The sequence below is a fragment of the Mesoplodon bidens genome (assembly GCF_964165515.1).
Source record: "Mesoplodon bidens genome assembly, chromosome: 5".
Taxonomy (NCBI): Eukaryota; Metazoa; Chordata; class Mammalia; order Artiodactyla; family Ziphiidae; genus Mesoplodon; species Mesoplodon bidens.
In genome coordinates, this window is record NC_138161.1 from 75,612,901 (window position 1) to 75,637,628 (window position 24,728).

The 24,728-nt window shown below is 39.3% G+C and overlaps 1 protein-coding gene across 3 annotated transcripts in view; it reads right to left on the reverse strand.

Annotated features, from left to right (window-relative positions):
* Positions 1–24,728, reverse strand: part of VEPH1 (ventricular zone expressed PH domain containing 1) — a 281,487-nt gene that overhangs the window by 59,187 nt on the left and 197,572 nt on the right. For 2 of the 3 annotated variants that reach the window (XM_081235437.1, XM_081235436.1), the window contains exons 12-14: positions 22,472–22,589; positions 5,921–6,057; positions 330–1,929 (exon numbers count right to left, since the gene is read on the reverse strand). In XM_081235437.1, the coding sequence (XP_081091563.1) occupies positions 1,693–1,929; positions 5,921–6,057; positions 22,472–22,589 (492 nt within the window). In that variant the 3' untranslated portion in view covers positions 330–1,692. Of the gene's footprint in view, positions 1–329; positions 1,930–5,920; positions 6,058–22,471; positions 22,590–24,728 lie in introns of those variants that run through there. The other variant, XM_081235438.1, reaches the window with a different exon arrangement.

Genomic DNA, 24,728 nt, shown 5'->3' on the forward strand with positions numbered 1-24,728 from the left:
TTTAATATGATGAGGCCAAATTTTCACGTTCCAAATTCTATTTCCAACTTCTAAGAACTTCTACGATTCACAATACTCTCAAACTTTATGTTAAAACTTAAAATTGAATTGTTTCCTTCCTCAAACTTGGTCTCTTTTATATTTCCTATCCTAGTGAGTTAGCAGTAGAGTCAGGGTAGAATCCAGGGTATTGACTACTTATAATCTTTCTCCACGATTCTATACTAGACTATGTTTAATAAATTTCAAAGAAAAAATTAACCTGTATGTGTATTACAAGTAAGCTTTTGTATTAGTTATCTATTGCTACATAACAAATTACCACACACTTAACAGCTTAAAACAGCACTTATTTATTATCTCAAAGTATCCATGGATCAGGAGTCCAAGCATGGCTTAGCTGGGTCCTCTCCTCAAGGTTTCGCAAAGCTGCAATCAAGGTGTTGGCTGGGAATGGGCTCTTATCTGAGGCTCAGGATCCTCTTCCAAGCGGCTCACTGATTGTGGCAAAATTCATTTCCATGAAGCTGTAGAACTCGTGGCAGCTTATTCAAGGCCAGTGGGAGACACTTTGACTTGTTCACCCTCTTCAAAGGGCTCAACTGATTAGGTCAGGCCCACCCAGGATCATATCCTCTCAATTAACTCAAAGTCAGCTGATTAAGGACCTTAATTATATCTGGAAAATTTCCTTCATCTTTGCCATGTAATGTAACATAATCATGGGAGAGACTATCCTATCCCTTTTGCCATATTCTATTAGTTAGAAGCAAATTATAGGTCTCGCCCCACTCAGCGGGAGGAGGTTATAGCAGGGTTTGGGTCACTGGAAGTCATTCTAGAATTCTGCCTACTACAGCTTTTTTTTTTTTTTTTAATTATGGGTAATGGCAAAAACCAATAAATATTTGTAATTTGGAGATATTAAAATGTTGAATACAAAGAAGAAACGTATAGAACTTTAAAATCTCAAAGTTTAATGGAAATGACACATATTTTGAAGATGGGAAAATGGTTTTCTGTGCTTATCCTGGCTTACACTTACTGCCTTAGGCAGAAGAAATATCCAAGTATCTAAACTTTAGATCATATTATATGAACCTAAAAGGAATAATCAAATAAGGAGTTTGAAGGACATTTAATTACATAATTGGCTTAACTTGAGAACCATTTTACAAAGTGTTAGCCTCACTTGTATTAGGAGAGGATAAATGTAATTATATTTCCATAAGTAAGTTATATGGTTTTCCTCAGTGTTCATCAATTTGACTTTTCCTTGTAGGTTTTTTTTTCTTTTAATACTTTCGACAGATTATTTTTCATCAGAAGTACATAATCTTTCCTTAGGATAGGTAGTTCAGGTATCTTTTAAAGTTGTTTTCTTACAATGTACAATAACATGTCTACGGAAGTTTCTAGATCCCTACTCTCCCCTTTCTGGCTTCATACCATCTGTAGCTCATTTTCCCATATGCCTCACACAGCTGTTCTGGAGTTAATGCAAATGCCAGGTGGATCTGAAATGTACTCAGGATCTTGCCACTTTTAGGTCCTGCTTCTTGGGGAAAACTGCCCCATTGGTATTTAATAAAAAACAGCATGACATGGTGAATTTATCTCTTTTTCCTGACATTGGCAATGACAGTGCAATGCCCATTGTATACAACTGCTGTGAGGTCGGCTTGCAAATCCCTACAGATATGTGGTTACTTCCCTACTTTCCCTCTCTTTTGCTTGGGCAACTGCCACATTGATGCACTGGAGCCACTCTTCTGCATTCTTCTCATCCTTGGCCTTGAAAACATAGCTTTTATTGTCTGTGAAGATTTCGAAAGCCCGAGGGAGAGAGCGGTCCCTGCGTTTCTTGGCCACAACTTTCACACTCTGTACTTTGCTGAGTTCTATTGGTGAGTCATCAGGATCATCTTTCTGAAATGCATGGGAAGGAAAGAACATGAGCTAGCTTTCATAGTATGGAAAGATCTCTGGCACCTGGAGAATTTTCTAAGAGGATCAGAATCCTTTCACTTCTTGTGGCTTAAGACCTTTGTTATTTTGGGTGCTAAAGCCTCAAAGAGTCATTAGAGCAAATGAAGGAGTGAGCAACTGGCTTTTTGTTGTACTATCTAGGGTTGAAACAAAATAGACAATTTATAGAAAATTATTATATATTAGGAAAAATGCTTGACTCATATTTCTTTGACTTTATGTCATTTTCTACTGATATTAACACTGTATTAATAGAGCAAAATGCAGCAGTACAATTTGGGGTAATATTAACTCAGAATTTGAGATAATTTTACAGGCTTGAAATTTAATTTTCTTTTGTGTTACCTCTGAGAAAGAGGTATTAATCGAACAAACAGGGTTCCAATGTTTAAGTAGATGAAACTGTTTTTGAAACTCTCTTGAGCTTTGGAAGCATGATTTGTCCACAAACATTAAGGGAAGGAATATTTAATGATGTTACATTTTCTTTGCATTAAAGCAGATGCTTAAGGATCTCTCTAACACCAGAGTCATCATGATGGGCTAGCATGAATACTTTTAAGGAGTCAGATACTTCTTTAAAGCAATTTCAGGTCTTTAACATCCCTGAGCCCATTCTGTCTACTGGAGAATGTACCTGTGTTTGAGAATCTTGCCAACCCTCCTTTCCCATCTCCCTTTCACAATCACCCTTCTCTCACTTTGCAGTGGAAAGGCATCTTTTTCACTCGTCCTAAACTTTCTATGGTGTATTGTCCACCTTGGAAAAATCTCAGGAGCATCAAACAAAAAGGGTAATTCAAAATACTGATGTCAGCAGATAGAGAGTCCAGAAATAAACCCACCTATGGTTAATTAATCTTGAACAAAGGAGGCAAGAATATACAATGGGAAAAAGACAGTCTCTTCAGAAAGTGATGTTGGAAAAGTTGGACAGCTGCATGTAAGTCAATGAAGTTAGAACACACCCTCATACCACACACAAAAATAAACTCAAAATGGAGTAAAGACTTAAACATAAGACATGACACCATAGACCTCTTAGAAGAGACCATAGGCAAAACATTCTCTGACATAAATAGTACCAATGTTTTCTTAGGTCAGTCTCCCAAGGCAATAGAAGTAAAAACAAAGTAAACAAATGAAACCTAACCAAACTTACAAGCTTTTGCACAGCAAAAGAAACCATAAACAAAACGAAAAGACAAACTACAGAATGGGATAAAATATTTGCAAATGATGCGGCTGACAAGGGCTTAATTTCCAAAATATGCATACAGCGTATACAACTCAGCAACAAAAAAACAAACAACCCAATGGAAAAATGGGTCAAAGACCTAAATAGACATTTCTCCAAAGAAAAAATACAGATGGCCAATAGGCATATGAAAAGATGCTCAACATCGCTAATTATTAGAGAAATGCAAATCAAAACTGTAATAAGGTACCACCTCACACCAGTCGGAATGGCCATCATTAAAAAGCCTACAAATAACAAAATGCTGGAGAGGGTGTGGAGAAAAGGGAACCCTCCTACACTGTTGGTGGGAATGTAAGTTGGTGCAGCCACTGTGGAAACAGTATGGATGTTCCTCAGAAAACTAAAAATAGAATTACCATATGATTCAGCAATCCCACTCCTAGGCATATATCTGGACAAAACTGTAATTCATAAAGATACATGCACCCCTATGTTCATAGCAGCACTATTCACAATAACCAAGACATGGAAACAATCTAAATGTCCATCAACAGATGAATGGATAAGGAAGATGTGGTACATATATACAATGGACTATTACTCAGCCACAACTACCAAGCCCACGTGCCACAACTACTGAAGCCTGCATGCCTAGAGCCCATGCTCTGCAACAAGAGAAGCCACTGCAATGAGAAGCCCACACACCGCAACAAAGAGTAGCCCCCGCTCACCGCAACTAGAGAAAGCCTGTGCACAGCAACGAAGGCCCAATGCAGCCAAAAAAAAAAAAAAAGTGAATAATAACACTATAGTCTTTTAGTTCTTACTTTAAAATGCACATTTTCCTCATTTACAAGAAAATCCCTTTATGATGTGGCTGAAGCTTCAGCTGGACTGCTGACCACTGCATGGTTACTGTCTCCCTGGGGATGAGAGGGATTTTGCTGTGGTCTTCACGCTATATTATATTATTTCCTAATATTTGAGCCAAATGTTCTGTCATATTTCTGGAATGTCAAACCATTATTTCCTGATAAATATGTCAAATAAGTTAGCCAATTATATAATAGCTTATTCTCTAAACTTTATTAAAAAGCTCTGAATCAAGAAGTATAAAGGTCATTATTTGAGTTCAGGAAAAACATTCTTAGGCACTAACTCTACTTTGTTAATGCATAAGAGGGATCTGAAAAATCACTACATCTTAACTTCATTCTGATTTCTTTAATAAAGACAGGAAATTCAAATGGTCATTTTAAACACTTTAAAAATGCTTCAGTGTGAACCTATGCTAAAAAATGTTTCCTTAAACCGCCAATAACTTTCCAAATTGAACACACCATTATACTTCCCATTTAAAAAGACCTTCAGCCCATCTGTATATTTTATAAAACATACAGATGAAGAAAGTAACATGAGTTCAAAATAGGTGTCATCAAAATGTTCTTTTTCATTCAGAAGTTAATGTGAAGTCTTATTAACTAAAAGAGCGTTGATCAGAATTCGTCATAATTCAGATACACCATACTTGATTCCTGTTGAGTAGTAAGTACAAATAAATTTTGTAATGAGCACTCCAAAGATATAATGCATGTGCTCTTAGTGAAATGTAATTTTTAAGTAATTTAACACTCATTAATTAATTCAGACACAGTTTGGTTTGCCACTGACCCTGTATTTTAAGTGTACATGGGAAGCTGGACAGTGTACTCATTTAAGAACATGCTTTGGTGTCACACTGCCTGAGCCTAACTCCAGTTTTACCCTTTCTCACCTTACTGGCTCTAACCTTGGACAAGCCCATCAGTCTCTTTGTGCCTCAGTTTCTCCATCTATAAAATGGCAATAACAATAGTGCTGACCTCAAAGGATTGTTCTGAAGATAGATAGAGGCAATCCAGTGTGGCATGTGATAAGCTCTGATAAGTTATTATCTCTCAAAGTTCTCTGATATCTCTCTGATAAGTTATTATATCTCAAAATGGTCAAGAAGTAGGTCAAAATTTCATGCTCCCTGACCTGTAATGAGTAGAGTTTAATGATAAATAAAACTGATTTGAAAAGAAAGGGATAACTTTGCATTGTTGATTGCAATAGAATATTATTTCACAAGTTTCCCACTGAAAATTCAGAATATGAATATTTACTGAGCATCCTACTTCAGATTGAAAATTATATTAAATGAATATTTATTAGTTCTTTCAGAATTCTATTCTATTCATTAACTGAATATTAAATGAATGAAAGATAGTAATATTTTTCCCTAATCAGAATTGAATTTGGTTGACTATAAAAAGTACTTAAAATAAATCAGCCTTTTTTTCTTCCTCCCTGCCTACTGTCTCCTTCGTCAGGTCCCCACCCCCAAATATAACCTTCAATCCTAAAAGAAGTCAGAGTCAATGTCATAAGCCACACATTTATTTAGGTGATCCACAAGGAAACAGAAGGTACAGTATTCAAGTCGAGATCCCCGGGTACACCTTCTGTGGTTTGTCTTCTAAAACTTAAGTTAACCAAAAAACCCTCCCGTAATAAACTGAAGAGGTACAGTGAACCAACTAACATAGGAATGAACAGAATAGACAGTCAAAGGGGCATGTATAATAAAATGACACTGTAAAATGGAGAAGGAAAAAATTATTGGCCTTTGAACTCAAGACAAAATGCCTAGCTGGCAGAGATCAAGACCTTAAAAATGCAAATGTAAAAGATGGTAGGGGTACTTACAGACTTTCCTTTTTGAAACAGAAGTTGATTTCCAGCCAGTGTAAAATAGCGGGTTTTCCACCTTTTGATGAACTTCCATCTGACTTGCTTCTCTTTAAGTTTTCCTTCTATGAGAGGCTGGCCATCTTGGTTTACAACTGTTGAAGGTAACAGAACGATCAAGCCATTTATTTTCCACTATTTATTTGGCAAGTGATCAAAAGTCAGAATTGTACAGTGAACCAGACCCAGTAAGTACATTTGGATAGTGGGCTAACAAATTATGAATTTGGTTAACCTTCCCCCTTTGTCCCTAAAAGAATGCACAATTTAGATATGATAATGGGAAAGTGTTGAAAGCCCTCATCGAGATTTGCAAAAGGAACATAGTTCACGAAAAGAGCATTTGGTTAGCAGTTTTTTAAGGTTCATCCAGACATTCAGCTTTCTGTGCTTCCTAACTCCTTTGTTTCATGGTATTCTGTTCACGTGAACTGCTTAGAAATATAGCTTTATAAATAATCATAAACCAAGTATATTTAGCTATTTGGCAGCAAAAGTCAACATAGTGCTCCAAAAGATGTGTTTTTCTGAATTCTTAACAGCTGCAAAGGCAAACTTACCTAACCCTTTTGAACATGATTTTTCCACTCTGGAACACACACACTCTATCTCCACTGTCCATATTTAAATCTTCACCTAGTTAAAAACTGATTGTTTCATGTTTCAACTCAAACGTTGCTTCCTCTGGGAGACCTTGCTCAAACCCAGACTCGAGTGACTTTGTCTTCTATATGTTCTCAAAGCAACTGGCGTGTTTCTTTTCTATCATATATCATCATTTGTAGATGATTATTGGTATTTACCTTATTAATGTCTTTCTTTCCATTCAACTGAAAGCTTCATGAGGGCAGGGTTTTGCTTTGTTCACTATTGTTACATCAGGCATCTAACCTAGTATGGAGTCTATAAATTTTTGTTGAATGAGTGAATGAATGGATTCATTTTACATTGAAGTAGAGTGTGTATGATTACACATAACCATAGAATTAGAAGACCGGTTACAATGTCAGAAGTTTAAATGTTGAACTGAAGAATTCCATTTGTTTTACCAACTACATAAGATTCACTCTTCAAATTTCAAATTCATGTGAAACCATCTGATTTCTGGGGAGTATGACAATATTTATTTATATACATTAATGTTCAATTTTCTTTTTTTTTTTTTTTGCGGTATGCAGGCCTCTCACTGTTGTGGCCTCACCCGTTGCGGAGCACAGGCTCCGGACGCACAGGCTCAGCGGCCATGGCTCACGGGCCCAGCCGCTCTGCGGCATGTGGGATCCTCCCGGACCGGGGCACAAACCCGTGTCCCCTGCATCGGCAGGCGGACTCTCAACCACTGTGCCACCAGGGAAGCCCTAATGTTCAATTTTCATAGCACCTTGAAAGTAATGAAATTTGTTCATCACTATGAAATTTGGACAGTACCTCTTTAACCATATGAACACAACCTATCCTTCCCATCTACCATTTCTCTTATCTAATGTAGGTAAAAAAAATTACCTCAGATGGGATTTGTCCACCTTAACAGCACTGTTGGGTTAAGAATAATGCAACGTATAGTTTTTATAAACAAAGTTCTATTAAAGTTAATCTAGCTTTTTTCCCTTCTTGTCTGATGACTAGTCAATTGGATGTTCCATTGTCAATCTCAAATTAAGGCTAATAACTGAAATAACATATGAAATATACTGTTAGATAGTGATAGGGTTATGATGAAGATAGAATAGAGAGTGAGTGACTTGGGGGTTGGTGCACATGCATTTAAGTGGTCAGGAAAGAGCTTGCATATTTGAGGTGGCATTTAATCTGAGGCTTCAGTGATGAGAAGTGTCCCCCATTTTCTGCAATGCTCCACGGTGGCTAGTACTAGGTATAGCAGAGGGTATGGAAAGCAGTCACTCAAGAAATCATTGACAACCAATGTCAAGAAAATTATCTCAGTGTTCTGCTTTGCTTTACTAGGAATCATCTGATTTAGAGCTTTCTTAAAGCTAGTATGCTCTTTTCAAATTTAAATTTTCCATAAACACAGTGCTTGCTTCCTTTGTGCAGCAGGTAAAGCACTTAGGACACCATGTCTTCCCACATGCTATTGGTCCTAGAGGGCAGGGACAGCCTGCTTGCCATGTGCTCACAGTGTCGGCCTGGGCTAAGGGTTCCATGAATATCTGCTAACACGTGCTGTTGAGTCATGAAGAGTGCAGTAGCCTGTCTGGGAGGAGGAAGGGAAGGTCCAACGGAGGTCCAAGAGGAGAAAACAAATCAACAAGCAACTAAGTAACAACAAGGAAAAACCCAAGCCAAAAATAGGATTAATTTTTTTCTAAAACACCCATTTCCTATGCTTTCAAATTAGAAAAAAATGCTGATCTAATTGTAATGCTGAAGGATTTTTGAATAACAATTCAGAAGAGTTAGATTCGAGTCCTCTTAACCACTGATTTCTGCTCAGCAAAGAGGAAATAATAATCGCTCCCACCTGCTTTACAAGGATGTTGAGAGATCAAAAATCAAAATAAAGAAATTTATGTGAGGACACTAGGTAAGTAGCAAAGAACTACTACCCCTGCCCCCCTCTTTTATTAAAGAACTTACTTCACCTTTTGTAACCACATTGCTGTCTCGCCATTTTTAATGGTAAGATGATTTAATATAATGCAATGTCATTTAATAACAGAACATTTTTCCAGTCTTTCTCCCATATTTACTCAAAGAAACATTTGAAATAGTCATGATATCTGAGCTGATTTGAAATCACGATTGGTTTAGGTAATATTTAAGCACATGTGTCCTTCTAGATCTGACATAGGGAATTAGCTATAAGAACTTCTCCTCAACATAGATCCCAATCTCAAGGCAGGTCCAAATGTTTCACTTTAAGTGTATGTGATGGAAATCACACTTGGCAAAAGAGTTGAAGGAATTGTTTGAGACACGGGGTGGCTGGGATATCATACCCACATACCCACATGCCCACAGTGACCATGAGAGACTCCAGAGAAAATGATAGGCTTACTGGAGAACAAAAGGATGAAGGATGATGGAGAAATGCTGCTAAGTGAAGACTTTTCACTGTAGCCCAGTGAAAGTGGATCCCAGGGGAAAAGTCCATGGAAAGGATTTTAGGAAGGAAATGTTAGCAGCACTTTAAACTAGCTGCATGTTAGGGCCTTAATTTAGGCATCAGAGTCAGCTTCAGATAATATGTAAAAGCCAGGCTATTTGTAGCTGTAGGATTAATTTAAAAATAGTTTCAAAAGGCCAAAAAAAAAAAGACTTAAATTTTTTTCCAGTGGCTATCCCAGGTCCTAAGAATTTTTTTTTTTATATAATTATGTCTGGCTTATACGTGACTGGCCATGTGTCCTTTTAATAGGCCTATTGCCCATAGCATGTCCTGGTAAGCAATAATTCTCATGATATTGCAGTTTCTTCATGGTCAAAACAGGGAACTAATTCTTTCTAAGGATGATCATATTCCACTTGAAAAATAACATGTGGAATGAGACTATGAGGGAATGATTGTGTGTCTAAAACTATCTTGTTTGCACATAATGCATAAAGGATATTTAAATATTTTTTCTCTTGCCAATTAACACATTATTTCATTCAAAGCACCACAATTTGCTAAGACATTCTTTACCAACCAGGATCTGTTCCTTTTTTAAATTATCAGTTGGCTGAAAAAACTATGGAATATTAAATTGAATTCTCTAGTGCAATTGGAACCCAAACTATTACCATGTTTATCAACTTAAAAGTCTTTTAGAATGCTAATACAAGTGGTCATATATTAATTGTATTCCTTTTGTGCACCAAGAGTTGAAAATATTTACGTTGATAAATTTGAAGGTGTTAGTCTTACTCAACACAAAGTTGGTGAATAATATCAGACCAGATAACTTAAAGCAAGAAAGAATATTCCTCTGTTGATCTACCAACCATATCCAGTCATCTCACACATAATTTTGAGCACAGATAAGCTGTAAGGCACTGTGTTTGGATCTGAGGGGGTCATAAAGCCCAGCTCAGAGAGAGCTTGAGTTTATCATCTTGTGGGGAGATAAAGCATTTTACAAATTTGACAACTCAGTGTAGAGTTTGGCAAGTGCCCCTGCAGAAGTAAAAGCCAAGCATTACAGAACTCAAAGAAAGGAAATTCTACTTCCAGCTGGGAGAGGGTGACATGGGGGCTGGGTCCCCGCTGAAGAAGGGAGAAAGGAACTTCTAGGAGGAGTACAGAGAAGGCCTGAGGTAACAAGTGGGACATGTGAGGGAAAGTGCATGAAAAGAAAAAAACTTAAAGAAGCTGGAAGAATCAATGAACTCAGAAGCAAGTTCACTTCTTCTGCAACTAAAGCAGTCACTTTGGTCAAAGTCATGAGCTGAAGGTGAGGGATCGGCAGGCGATTCAAGATTTTTTGGTGTAAGATCCAGGAAAAAGATTGGGTATCAAATAGTCATGGGGAGGCCATATTGGACTTCATTTGAAAGTTCTTCTGAAATCCCATTAGAAAGGATCTTGCTTTTCTTAAGGACCAAGGAGGGGCCTAGAGCCTGTGAAGGTCCAGCCAGCACAGACATGAAGCCTCACAGACCCCAGATGGGATCTGCTATGGATCAGGCATGGTTGCAGCAGGAAACAGGGGGCACCTCAAGCTGGGCAACTGAGGGCAGTTAATAAAGGGACTATTGGGGCTTCCCTGGTGGCACAGTGGTTGAGAGTCCGCCTGCCGATGCAGGGGACACGGGTTCGTGCCCGGGTCCGGGAAGATCCCACATACTGCGGAGCGGCTAGGCCCGTGAGCCATGGCCGCTGAGCCTGCGCATCCGGAGCCTGTGCTCCGCAACAGGAGAGGCCACAACAGTGAGAGGCCTGCGTACCGCAAAAAAATAAAAAATAAAAAAAAAAATAAAGGGACTATTTACACAGATGTGGGCAAGGTGTAGGAAAAGCACCTTAGTAATCTGGGGCCAGGAGCCAGGAGGAGGCATAACACCCCTCTCTGGCTGAAGAGGAAAGCGAAGAGAACAGTTAGGACCCAGAAGGAGACCTGTATACAGGAGCGCTGCCTGACTGGAGTTGTGGCTGTGGATTGAGGACACAGTCAACCTGCGGTGACCAAGCAGGGAGGGAGTCGGGAATAAATAAGCAGACCTCACACTGCTCCCTCCCTCTGATCTCCTGCCAGAATGTAACTGAAAGCCAGAAGTAAGGAGAATGGAACACCCTGGAGAGGCACCTATTCTAAACTGGGTGTAGGAAGCAGAAAAGCTTCCTGGAGAATATGTGTCTGAGCTGAATTCTGAACGACAAGTAGCAGTGATGAAGGTGAAGTGAAGAAGGATATTCTGAAAAAAAAAAAGGCCAAAACATATCCAAAGGGCTGAGGCTGACAGAGTGGGCATGAAATGCATTCTTTGTGATGGAACCTGGTGGGGCTTGGCAAACAAGAGATGAGATGTGAGATTCAAGAAGAGACTCATCCTGAAGATCCCTGGACATCGTGCCAAGTGGAAGCTAATACTTTGTAACATAACATCCTAAAAAATAATAATTTCTGTAGTCATATAACCCCTTTATCTCAAGAGCACAAGAGCTCAATAATTCAAGGTCTCCACCTTGTTTTAAGATCTGTTGCAATTGTGAATATGTTTTTAGCCAATTATAATTTAGTTAAACATAGTGTGTTGGACGCCATGTTTACTCCTTACTATAATAAATCATACAGGGCTGTACCAAAGACTTTCTCTGGCCTAGGCCTAGGGTTGATGAGGTAAGGGCAGTGACTTTGGAGTCAGACCTCAGCTGAAGTCCAGAATCTGTTACTTTAATAGCTGACTTGTCTTGTACAAGTTGTTTAACTTCACTGAGCTTCAATTTCCTCTTCTCCAAAGATGTCATGCTTAACAACAGGGCCACTGTGAATGGCTGTGCAGGCTGTTCACTGCACAAGAACACTCAGCCAAGGGGTAAGTAGGGGCTGAAATTCAGCCCAAATTTTGCTGTTTAAGTCTACACCCCCAAGTGGACATCATCCACCATAAATAAAGGCACAAAAATGCTGTAAAGGTTAACAGTAGCCTTGCTTAACTAAGTCCTGGTACATAATAAGGGGTCAACAAATAGTAGCTACTATCATCATGATCATGACCATGATCATGAACATGAAATCATCATCATCTCTTACTGTGATGATGAACAGGTGGTTTTTATAAATACCATATCCTAATGACTTTAGGATAAAACCCATCTCCCTCCCTCCAATTAAGAATGTAATGAAACCTATACTGTATTAAAGTGTTAGGAACAGTGAGAGAATTCAGAGTAAGACAGGAAACCCTTTTAAAGTTCAAGGACTGCAGGCTTTGAACCTGAGGTGTCACAAGCAATTCAAAGAGTCCCAAAGGGAGGTGAACTCTTCTGTTGTTGAGTAACAGATCCACTTGTTCACAAAGACTGCCATATTCAAGCTAATCCAGTAGTGGATTGGGCTGCACTGGGAGCCTTTTCCACATCATTGGTGGTCACTCCCTTTTATTCCAGAGTTCCTGCTTATTCTTATGACAGTACGTGGTGACACGTCCCCCACCATTAACTACTATTCACATTGTACCGACTTCTATCCATACCCAGAGGTTCCTTATATGCATGCTTTCTGGCTTATGCAACTTTCGTCTTGAAAATATTGCATTGTACAAGAATAATTAAGACGGTTGTGTATTTAATTTGTGATGTTCGAATTCTTAGATATTTTTTCTTGATTGTTAAAGACAAATACCTTCAAAAGAAGGCATATTCTGGAAGAAAAAACGTAAATCTCAAATACTTAGTTTTAAAATAAGAACTGAGAAAAAGCATGTCTTTTAAAAAAATTTCCCTTGAAATGACTGCTTCTGGGAATTACAACTCCTGTACAGTCTGTGGGGAATTATTTTTTATGTATTGAGAGTCTCAAATTTACTTCAATTCCCTTCTATGGTTTTACTGATTTTCTTGTATGTGTGCCAGTTCTAATAAAGCCAACTCTAATTACAGAGGATATGCTTAAAGAGGGATAGAATCATTAAATGAGGAGGTCATAGGAGCCACATTTAGTAGGCTGAGCATCTGTGGTTTCTGAAATCACTGAGGATTGTAACAAATGGCATGTTTCGTATGAATATCCAGGCAGTGTTTTAGAAGCCCGTATTTCCTTACAGTAGTAAATAAACGAGGAGGTATCATCCAGCGTCCATTTTGTAACATCCTACAAGATGCGTGGGGTCCAAAAAAGGACAAGCTCATTTTGACAGCAGCCCTTTGAGGGCACTTTCACATGTGCCAAATGGCTTCCTTTCTCAGTAATTTCATACCCATCAAAATGTAGTCTGCTTTCTAGGCTTCTCTATTAATCACTGAAATATTGTTCTAAAAAAAGCCTCAGAACTACTCTTTTATAAGCTTGTAGAGCAGTGTTTCCCAAACTGTGTTCTGAGGGCCACCTACATCAGAATTACCTGCTGGCTTCTTAAAATGCACACTACAGGGAACCACCCCAAACCTACTGAAGCAAAATTCTGGGGTAGGGTGAGGGACCCTGCATTTTTAACAGGATCCCCAGGTTATTCTAACATAGCTCAGGAACTTCTAGGAAACGATAGTAGCCTCATGGTAGGTCGTACAATATCCAAAATAGTAAAACTGCAAAACCAATAGTGGGAAGAAAATTGTTATGACCGTTCCATAAAATTAAACAACAGGATAGCAATATAAGATCATATGCATGTCCTTGGCTTAAGTTAATAGAGTCATAGAAGAAAATGTTCAGAATCAGTGTTTGTGGAATTTGGCTTACTTATGGTTTCATCAGTGAAAGAAAAATTCTAAGGCCACTTGCCGAGAAGGTAACCTGCTCAGTAAGTTCTGAGCAGTAAGTATGGTCACCTTTGTGCCCTTATGGGAACCTATCAAAGAAGGCTGGCCCAGACTTGCCCAGTAACGACTGACAGGGACCAATGGGAAAAGATCAGGGGTGGTAGAAATGAATGGAGAGAATGGCTCCATCTTATTCTTGACCTTTGAATAAAACAGGGCCCCGTACACACTTCCCAAGTTGGTCCCATGCTGTTGTCTCATTAATATGATGTCATGGATAGGTATTGCTGGCAACACCTGACCATAGGATTTTAGACAGTTTAAAACGTTGAGTGCTTTCCCGCACGGCCTTGACATTGTACGGCTTTCCTTGTATGGAAAAAAATAGATCTGACACACTTGTACCAGCTCTGTGATAAGGAGGGTCACCTTGTTTGGGCTGTACAAGTTGCACACTTTAGCCACTGTCCCACCTGCATGCACGTACATTCTTGGTCTTTAAGAGCATTCTAAGGTGTGTCTACACTGCTTTTATGAAATTACTTAACACAATTTCCATCTGTTGTGGTTCAACACTTGGTCTCAAACCTTTTGGCAATAAATAGAAGTTTTACGATGTCTGCATGGAAGCTTTATCTATAACGTATACACCATAACACTGTGTGTACTTGACATACATACATACACACACAATAACTACTCTCTGTTAAATAAAATGATCTCTCATAGTACTTTTGAGAAGAGCTTATTTAAGAAAATACTGTTTATACAAAGAATACGTTTGGCACAAAAGATACACTGCAAATGTCATCATATGAATACCTTGTTTCTCTTACAATGAATTATTGTGAATTCATTAATTTGTTTTTTGTCACCACTTGCCTAAGAAAATTTTTACTAAAAATTTTTTGAGAAAATACAAAATTGGTCATTCATTTATTTGGCAGATATTTATTGAGTATCTATTGTGTGCTAGGGGCTGAGGATAGATGGATGAGGGGGACTCTCTCCATAGAACTTGTTTACTGCAGGGAGTAGACATTAAGCAGATAATCACATGCAAAAGCCAATCAAACGAAAGAATAACAACAACAAAAAACAAGATGACAGGTATATCAAGTATTATAGGGAGAGCTCTGAAGTACTTTGAGGACCTTAGCATAAATCAGGAGGTTATAGAAAGGCAATGAATCTGAGTTGTAATGGGAAAGCTAAGATCTACATTAACTAGGTGATGAGGGGAGAAAGGGCGCTCCTAGCAGAAGAACAGCAGGTACAAAAGCATAGTGGCAGGAAGAAGTGAGGTGAGTATAAGAAACTGAAAGGAGTTCTTTCTGGGCAGAGCGGAGAGGAGCAGATGGCACTGGGGACAAGATGAGGCTGGAAAGGCTGGGAGAGAGCGTTGCATGTGAAGCTCTCAGGCACATGATATGGAGTTTGGTCTTTAAGCTAAGAGCTGTGGGAAGCCATTGTAAGGTTTTATGCAGAGAGTGGTCCCATCAGATTTGTGCCTCGAAGAGGTCATTCTGGCTGCAGTGTGGGAGAGAGGTTGGAAGGTCCAAGTAGCACAGTCAGGAGGCGATTGCCATTATTTTAGGTAAGAGGTGATGGTAGTTTGCTTTAGGGCAATGGAGAGAGGTGGACAGAGTTGAGCACAGTTGAGGAGGTAAATCCACAATACTGGGTGATAGATTAGATAGGGGTAGGAGAGAGGGCAGTGGGTCTCTGGCTGATGCATCAGAATGAGTGATGTTGTATTTACTGAAATGGGGAATGCTGGAAGAAAATCAAGTGTTGTTTGTTTTTTTTTTGGGGGGGGTAGGGGACAAGGGTGGGACACTTATGAGTTTTAATTTAAATGAACTGAGTTTGAGATGCCTTTGAAGTACCAAGCAGGTGATGGGAGAAGTCAATCAGAGGAGGGGCCTGGACTGCAGACACACATTTGGGAGTTTTGTCATAAAAGAGGTTACTGGAGCCGCAGAAGCAGTGGAGATTGACAGGGGAGAGAGTTACAGTGAGGGGAAGAGAGGTGCTCTGACAATGAATAGGTGGATAGAGGAAGGTGGGCCTGGAATGGGGGCTGAGAAGGAGTGTCTAGAGTAGGAGGGAGACCCAAGGAGTGCTGTCTCAGAAGGCAAAGGGAGAAATGTTTGAGGAAGGAGGAATTGGCCAACAGAATTGAATGCTGCTTAAGGCAAGTGTCACAAGGACTGAACATACCCCGTGCCTGGGACCTGCGTGGCCTTAAATGACCACAGAGATAATGGGCTCAGAGGCCAGATTAGAGAGGGTTGAGTCAGGAGGAGAAGGAGGCAAGGAAATTCAGAGTGAGCAGTGACAGGACTCTTTTGGCTTTAAAGAGGAGGTGAGAGAGAGGCGGTAGGTAAAGGGAGAGGAGACGTTCAGCCAGTTGAAGGTGTTTAAAAGCCCATGGGAGTTAAAGTTGGAGGGAGAAATGGAATAAAAAAGAGAGAAAGGGTACTCTACGCTGTGGAGTTTCTGAGAAGGTGGAAGGGATGAGATCCAAGGCAAAATATGAGGTATGTGATGACTTCATTCTCAGTGGCCGCTAAACGCACTTACATGTCTTTTACATAGGGGAGCTTGTGGCTGAAAAATAAATTTTATTCCTAATGTATTTGTATAGGTAGATAAAAAATTAAGATTACTCTGAAAAGTGATGACTAGAGCTCTTTTAAAAGATATTAAGTTCTTTATTTTAAAAAACTACATAAAAATTCTTATGTCACTTCAAATCTGTAAATTGATAGAGACTGATTTATTCACTCTAGTCTGCCTTTCTAAAGCATGCTTCTCCTCCTCCATGTGTTGTCTTGATTCAGCTTATTCTCTGAGTGGAAGAGGACACATTTCAATGCCTGATGATTTGTTTGTGGGTAACCACAGAGTGATTCACGCTTTGCTGCAAGTGAACTTTCAGCCTATCAAGATAAGATTGTTGTTGACCCAATATGGAAAGGCGGAAGGATTAGGATAGTGACGCTGGTTGAGAAATGGAAATTAACCCCTTGAAGGGTATTAGGCTACTGATCTTAGCTTATTTCTCATAGAGGCTCACAGGTTATTAGCAAGCTGACTATGAACTCTGTGTGTATGTATGTATTGAAACCGTTTAGTAAAATATTAAAATTGGGTAACCATACAGTGTTGAAACTTTGTACATAGCAACATTTTCTTCTTATAAAAGCTTACTTTGCAAAAGCTGCTATTTCAAGGTTTCAGTTTAGTAAGTTATTTTTTTTAATTTTGAGAACGAATTAGATTTTAAAGTTGCATTTCAAAACAAACCCTATTTCTTCTATCATCATCCTATCACTTTACATGATCCATGAATTACTCCATCATCCATCTATATGCCAAATACTTGTTAAACACTACCATGTGCCAGGTACTGGGTAGGGCATACAAAGAAGAATAATGGATGGTTTTTCCACCTCTAGTTTACTGTCTAGTGGGAGAGATTGATGGCAGGGTGCTGTGTACTCTACAGAAGGTGTGGGCAGAGAACGGAAAGGACAGAGAGGAGAGAGTTTATTCTGTTGGGGTGGTGTGTCCATGTATGCCAGTGTGTATGCACGTGTGTGTGTGTGTGTGTGTTTGTATGTGTGTGTGTGTGAGAGAGAGAGACAGAGACAGAGAGAGAATGTGAGTGTGGGAAGGCTTAACAGAGAGGCATAGAACAGGGAGATGGGAAGAAGGGAAAGGGAAAAAGATTTCAGGATAAGGATAATAACTTATCTGAGTTGATGAGCACATATTTATTTTGTCATTAACTAATTCAAAGTATCTTTGAACAACAGTCTGGGGTTCAGTTTCAGGAACCGAGTCATTAACAATATATACGTGTGAAAATGTGAAGTTATCCTGCCCAGCCACTGTCCTGTTTTTGGCACTCCAACCACATTTAACATGGAAGACAACATGCTCACACACTGTGGTAAGAGGGAAGGCATCATAAGACAAACCCAGCCACTGCATAAATCCAAAGTGGGTTTTCTTTTGTCACCCTTAAAGTTCTGTGAAAGTTGGCACTAAAATTAAATGGAAAAGTTTCATATTAATGGACCCACAGGCTATTTATGTCTTATGAGTTTGGTCCTTAGAGGTCATTTAGCCCATTTTCTTTTTTTTTTTTTTTCGCCGCACGGCATGCAGGATCCCACTTCCCTGACCAGTGATCGAACCCGTGCCCCCTGCAGTGGAAGCACGGAGTCTTAACCACTGGACCACCAGGGAAGTCCCTAGCCCATTTTCATGTTGGTGTCTGGAGCGGAAAGCCATCTAGCCCACGCTGAAGGTGTCCAGCAAAGGAGAGCCACACTGCTGTTACCAGTTTCTACTGTCTGAAGAATATCTCCTGACAGAGGTCTTTCTTATCCTGATAGCATTTTGAAACCATCTCTATTTGCCCATGTGATATAATGGACAGCATGTTCTTATAGCACAAATGTTTGAAATCAAGTTCTAAAGAGGAATCATGATAGGTGGTTGAAGTCTGTCTGAAAAAATGTCTTTCATTCTCTTTTATAACCCAAGGAGACCTCCTACAGACGATCACGTTCAATACCTAAATATCCAGTGACTAAGAGAGTGATCACACTGGCGAGTGCTCAGATCTCCAGAGGGAGACACAAGTGCCCAAACCAAGACATCTCTGAGTTGTTTTCTGTAGGGTGTAAGAACAAAGGCATCCCATGTGTCTCAAGAAACAAGAGTGAAAGTCACAATTTAGTTCCTCCTCTTCCTTTAAAAAAAAAAAAGTGACTGAATAGACAGCCAGATGTGTTCCAGGACGGTCCAGCTGATCAATTCTTACTGTTAACATGCACTAGCAGTTCCAGGACACAAGGATGACTGATAAAGGGATTTGTTTGGTTTTCCAGAAATAGATTCTGTTCTGTTTGATCTATTTGCTCAACCTCTATTCTCTCATTCATGTAGGGTAATGGGATTGGCAATAAACACCAACAAGCAAGTCTCTGAGGATTCTTGAGTTACTTCAGTGACTTTCTAACCTTCTACTCTGTACTTTTATAAAATGATTATCAGAAACTGAATCAGCAATTGGAGGGATTGGAAATAGCTTCTACGTAACCATTTCCTACATGTAATCATTTCCCACACATTATCATACCAAAACCCCTGCTCATCTTTGAGGAGATTAAGTCATCAGAGAGGTATCAATAGACCACTCTTTGGTCTTTCCAATACAGTATAACATTATGAAATAATTGTTCTTGTAATTTTCAATATTCCATGTGCTTAACTTGGATTTGCCCTAGAGATTGAAATTTCAGGTTCAGGAATTAACCTGGATTAAAATTCTAGTTGTACCACTTAGTAGCTGTGTGACCTTGGAAAATGTACTTAACCTCTCTCTGTGTTCCAGTTTCTTGATCTGTAAAATGGACTCAATAATGGTGAGAAAAATGCATGTAAGACTTAGCACATAGTTAGTATGATAAATGCCAGCAATTATAATTTTAAGACCTTTACACTATGCTAGCATTTACTTTCCTCTGACTTCACACCCAACTGGAAAAAAATATATATTTTTCTGAATACCAAATAGTAAACTTCTGTGTATTTCTGTGTGTTGATGATAGAGTTGATGGGAAGATGACTGGGAGTTGGTGGGGTGATGTGACTTTTACCCGAGGAGGGGAATGTCCTTAAAGTGACCATGGAAGCCAGTTGATTTGGTGTCAATTTCTGGAGTCCCACAGTTTAGTTTACACATTATTAAGAAGGATTTATATTTCAGGATGACTTTCCTGATGTCTAACTGAAATTTTCTAATGGCCTCATTAGAACATATTGGAACAACAAATATTTGAGAACATTGTACCATTTGCCAATACCTTAAAAAAAAACCCAAATGCAATTTCTTCAGCCTTTTGTCCTAGATACCAGTCCTATCTCTTTAGACCCCTCCTCCCTGAGGCTGACAAGGTATCTGGGCCTTGCAGGAGCGCTAACCAAACCAGAGCAGTAACAGGACTTGGACACAGTACATCAGGAGCAAAGACAGGGAAGCAGACCCTGATGTATATACGGTGACTTCTCTCAAAGAGGAAAGAAGCACCAACCTCCATTTACCAGACTCAGAATGCAATGGGTATGGTATAGTGATGTACTTGATATTATTAACACATAATCACAATTGTGAAATATTTTAATATTCAAGATGTATTTGACTTTTCCATTTCTAAGTATTATTCATTCATTGACTCACTCAACAGGTATTTATTGCATGCTAAAAATATACAAGGAAGTATGTTAGATTTTTTCCATGTATGTCTCCTGGCCCTAACTGGATTATGAATCCTTTCAGAGCAGAGATATTGTACCTTATTCATATTTTATCCCAAGGCTCAGCCTGGAGAAGACATTCAACCAACACAACAAACGTGCATTTCATAAATGAAAAATGGGACGCAAGTACTATGCTAGCTGTGCATAACCAAATAACAAAATATTTATTCCTTGGAAAAAAAATATATATTTTTTTCCAATATTTATGTCTTGATCACCTTTAAACTTACAATTTAAGCATAACATGAATGCAAGTATCATCCCTATGAATAATATATGTCAGCAGTATTATGTTAGACCTTTCACTTAAATATATAATTTATATGTTATATAAAAATAAGAAAATTAGATCAACAGCCTATATAAACTTTTCAGGGAGTCAAGAGTTTTTGGTGAAAATCATAATTTAAAATAGGATTTCTCTCAGATTCAAATCCCCTTTCATGGAGCAAAAGGAAATGAGCAAAGAAACCTAAGCACACTAAGTTTTCGGCACCAAACATTTTGATTCAATATGTTCTGCTATAAAATATTTGGCCTTGTTTGAATTTTTATTGTTCTCAGTCTATATTTAACTGTGAGAAACACAAATAAGAACGAATGAATGTGCAAAATGTTCTTTTCAAGTGCATGGCAGTGAATTTGAGAAAACATATATTAAAGGAACACTTTGTGGTTTTAACTTGCAGGCCCTTTCCTGAGCCTCCCCTGGCCAGATACAATTCAATGTTTATTGAACTAAGGTAAGGACTCAGCTTACTTGGAATGAAATTCTTAAGGGCCCCTCAGAGCCACCTCAGATAGCACCTTACTTCACCATGATCTCAAATAAGGTTTCTTTTATGCTTTGTCTTTTTCACAGGTGAAATAAGGTCTAATTAGAAAGTTTCATAATGGAGACATTCAGTTCCTCAATTCCTTCTTTGCTCAAATTGACTTTTTAAAAATTGGGGTGTTCATTCTGGCATCAGCTCAAACTTGATCTGTAATCAGCCAGCAATCTGTGCCTCACGAAGGCTGCTATCCTTAATGCCAGCTTCTTCCACCCATACCATCTCTGTGGGGTAATACATTTTAGTTGGTGCCTCTCCGAGAGCCCCTCACATTTCCATCTGGCCAAATAAACACATTTTTTTCCCGATTCAGTCTCAACTTCTTGGCTGAGCAAGAGGATAGACTTGCCACAATGGATGATCTTTAAGATGCACAAAATCCTCCAATTCAAGGAATGGGTACAGGTGGTATAATCAACGGCTCTCTAGAGGATGGTTCATCTACAAAGTGGTTTGTGTTCAACAGTGTTTTAATACCATTCTCTTGGTCTAAACTGCAGTTCCTGTGCAGTGTCAGTGTTGAGAACTCTATGCCTTCTAAGAGGGCACATTGGTGATAAAATATTCTGTTCCCAAGGACAGCATAACTTTGTGAAGATTAGACTTTTTATCAACCTATTTCCACTGGTCAGACTGGGGCAAGCGTAACTGGGAGGGAGCATGGAGAATTGGTTAAGAGCGCGGGCTCTGGAGTCAGGTTGAGTTCAAATCCAGACGCTGTTAACTTATTACCTGTGTGACCTCAGGCAGTTTTCAAATCCCTCTGTGCCTCAGTTGCCCCATCAGTAAAATGGAGATAATATTAGTATTAGCCTTATGAGATTATTGTGAAGATTAATGAGATACTGACATGTTTAACATAGAGCTTGGCTCAGATTCACCAACAATGATTATTTTTTAGGCAAGGTCAGTAGACCAAGTTCCTTGGGCAGCAGAAAGGAAGGGAAGGGTAAATAACCAGCTATGAAGCTATTTCTCAAATAATTCCCTACTCTTTAAATGTCTCACTTTTCACCCAGTTCAATCATCAAGCAAAAATGTAAGGGAGGACTATGAGATGAGGAGGTCTGTGCAACCATTCACTCATTTAGTGTGGTCTCATTTCCTTGGGGTTCTTGACAGGATGCTTGTTTTTCTCTAACCCTCAGGGTCATCGGGGTTGAAATGAAGAATGTTTTCAGGGCAAAATGGCCAGTACCACTTTCTTGATAGCCATATAATTGTAGGCATTGTTTCTCTTGCTCATTTCTCATTTATGTTTCTCTCCCTTTCGACATCCTCCCTTTTTCTCACTCCCACTTTGGTGAGATACCTTTCTCAGCATGAAGCAGAGGCAGTCAGGCACACCTCTGTGCATTATGCCAACTTAGGATGTTTATGCAATAAGAAAGCCAACCAGAACGGTGGGGATCATGTATCCCTGTAAATCCCAGGGGCACAAGTGATTCTTAGCAGCCAGGGGAGGGAGGTTCTTACCAGTTGCTTTCTCAGGGTTGTTGCACATGAAGCATTGCCACGCTCCTGCTGCTTCGCTGAAGCCAAACACGTCAAAGAACCTCACTTCTTCCAGATGCAGCTGTACCTGGTCCAGATCCTGTTTCAGGAACACAAAGCACAAAGAACATAAGTGGGTCTGCCTGCCGCATAGCATTCTGAGAGGGGGAAAAGGGGATATGGAAGCAGGACGTCCAGGGCTCAAATTCACTGCCAGGGACAAGGAGAGGGCATTGAGCAAACCTCTCTTGGCCCATTTTGGAGCACAGCAGCCAGCTCAAACTCTTCCAGGGCAGTGCTCTTAAATGCGGAAGGCAGGGAGCATGGGCCCCAGGGCTGGGCGTCAGGTTGTGGGGAAGTGAAGTGGCCCAGAATTTTCTTACGTCTAACAGCAGCTCCAGAATTTCTAAAAAGTTGGGGTATCCAAGTGGCAGTGTGGTTGAAAGGAATGCTTCTGGGGGACTTCTCTTTTATTTACACTTTACATAACATTGAGGATCAATTATCCATACCAAAAAATTATTTTTATTAGGTTGGCTTCACAGGGGGCTGATAGAAAATGTGTGAGAGGGTTTAATCCCTCAGCCCTTGGCTCCAGCCCTGTTTTAGTTTCATGCTTATCTTAAAAGTGGATGCAAATTTTGCATGCTAGTCCATTATATGGCTGCATTGGTTTTAATGGAAAATAATGCCTTAAATTACTTATCAGTAAATTAATTAACTGTTCCCCTCTAAATGGTTGAGTAGAATTGACACACCAAGAAGACCGCCCCTGTTTTATGTGCCCTGTGGCAACCTGCCAATGTGTTCCTGTTTAAGAGGCAGAGGAGGGAGGTTCCATTACACTGTAAATGGATGGAAAACTATTAGCTTAACCAAATTAAATAGCTCTACTATCCTCCTGAGGCTTTCCTATTATGTAAATGACTTATAGCCTCTGCTACAGGGTGGTCAGAATTGCACTCGTAAAAAGTTGCTTTCCTAGCACAGATTTAATGTCTTTTCTAGCCTTGCACGTGCCCAGATGATTTATCTGTTTGTCGTCTCTTGAGCTGTGATTTTATTTCCTTTCCTCTGGTCCACACACTCACCTTCTACCCATAGTAACAGCTCTTAGTATGCCCAGGAGCCAAGGGATGGAGGCATTGTTAGCCCTGCTTACAGTGGATCTAAAATAGAGAATGATCAGTGGCTACCCAGATCCTACCTCAAAGTTCCCTGGGTCTGCCTTTCTTGACACAGGTGAGAAGTATGCTAAACTCTAAGCTCCTTGAGAGCAGAAACATATCTACTGTGTTCACAAGTTATAACCTCAGAATCTAGTCCAACATCGAGAATGGATGAATATCATTGGTTTGCAGGACCAGTGCAAAGTTTTTCAATGAACTATACGAACAGTATTATGAAAATTTAAAGTGAATTCTTTTTTAGGAACATTTATACTCACTGGAACAAAAACCCAGTGAAGGCAGGGACTTTGTTTTATTGGCTGCTCTAATGTCAGCATTAAAAATAAGCAAGCATTAAATAAATATCTGTGGGATAAAGAAAGGCATAAACTGGGACTAGAAATGAATACTTTTTAGCATCCTTTATTAAGACTGTTACGGCTTGTGTTCTGGGATTGGACATTTTGGAGGCTCAAAATGCTGAATACAGTTTTTTTGAGCTGCTAACATTTAATACCATCTTTTAGGCATTCCAATAGGCACTGTTTATAAAGAAATGTTGTTTTAGCAAAAGTGATTTTGAATGTGTTCAATGAAAAAAAAGGAGATGTTTTTAAAAAGCATGTTTCCAAGATAAAGACTGAAGAAGCACCTGGGAGTTTGGTAGGTTTCAAAGGATGAAATCCATATTAAAATTTATGGGGAAAAAGCAGATGTTCATAAATATCACTTTCAAAACTGCTAAGTCTCTGAAGTCTACACTTGGCCATTGGCATGCAGATCACTTCTCTATTTCCCACACAATTAAGGATCAATTTATTATTCACCACAAACACTGCTAGCAAACAAAGTACTTAAAATAATACTTAAGGGTTCCTTTATTTTTCCTGTTCTGAGACCAGAAGTGTCCCAGGTTGTTGCTTATAATCCACATTTGTCTTGGCAAAAAGTTACTTTAAAAGTTTAAGACAGATGGCAAGCGAGATCCCAGCGTTCAAGTTCTCAAGTCAAAAGCAGACTTACTTCTCCAGAGGATTTAGGTGTCGTGCAAAGGGGACTGAGTGAGGAAG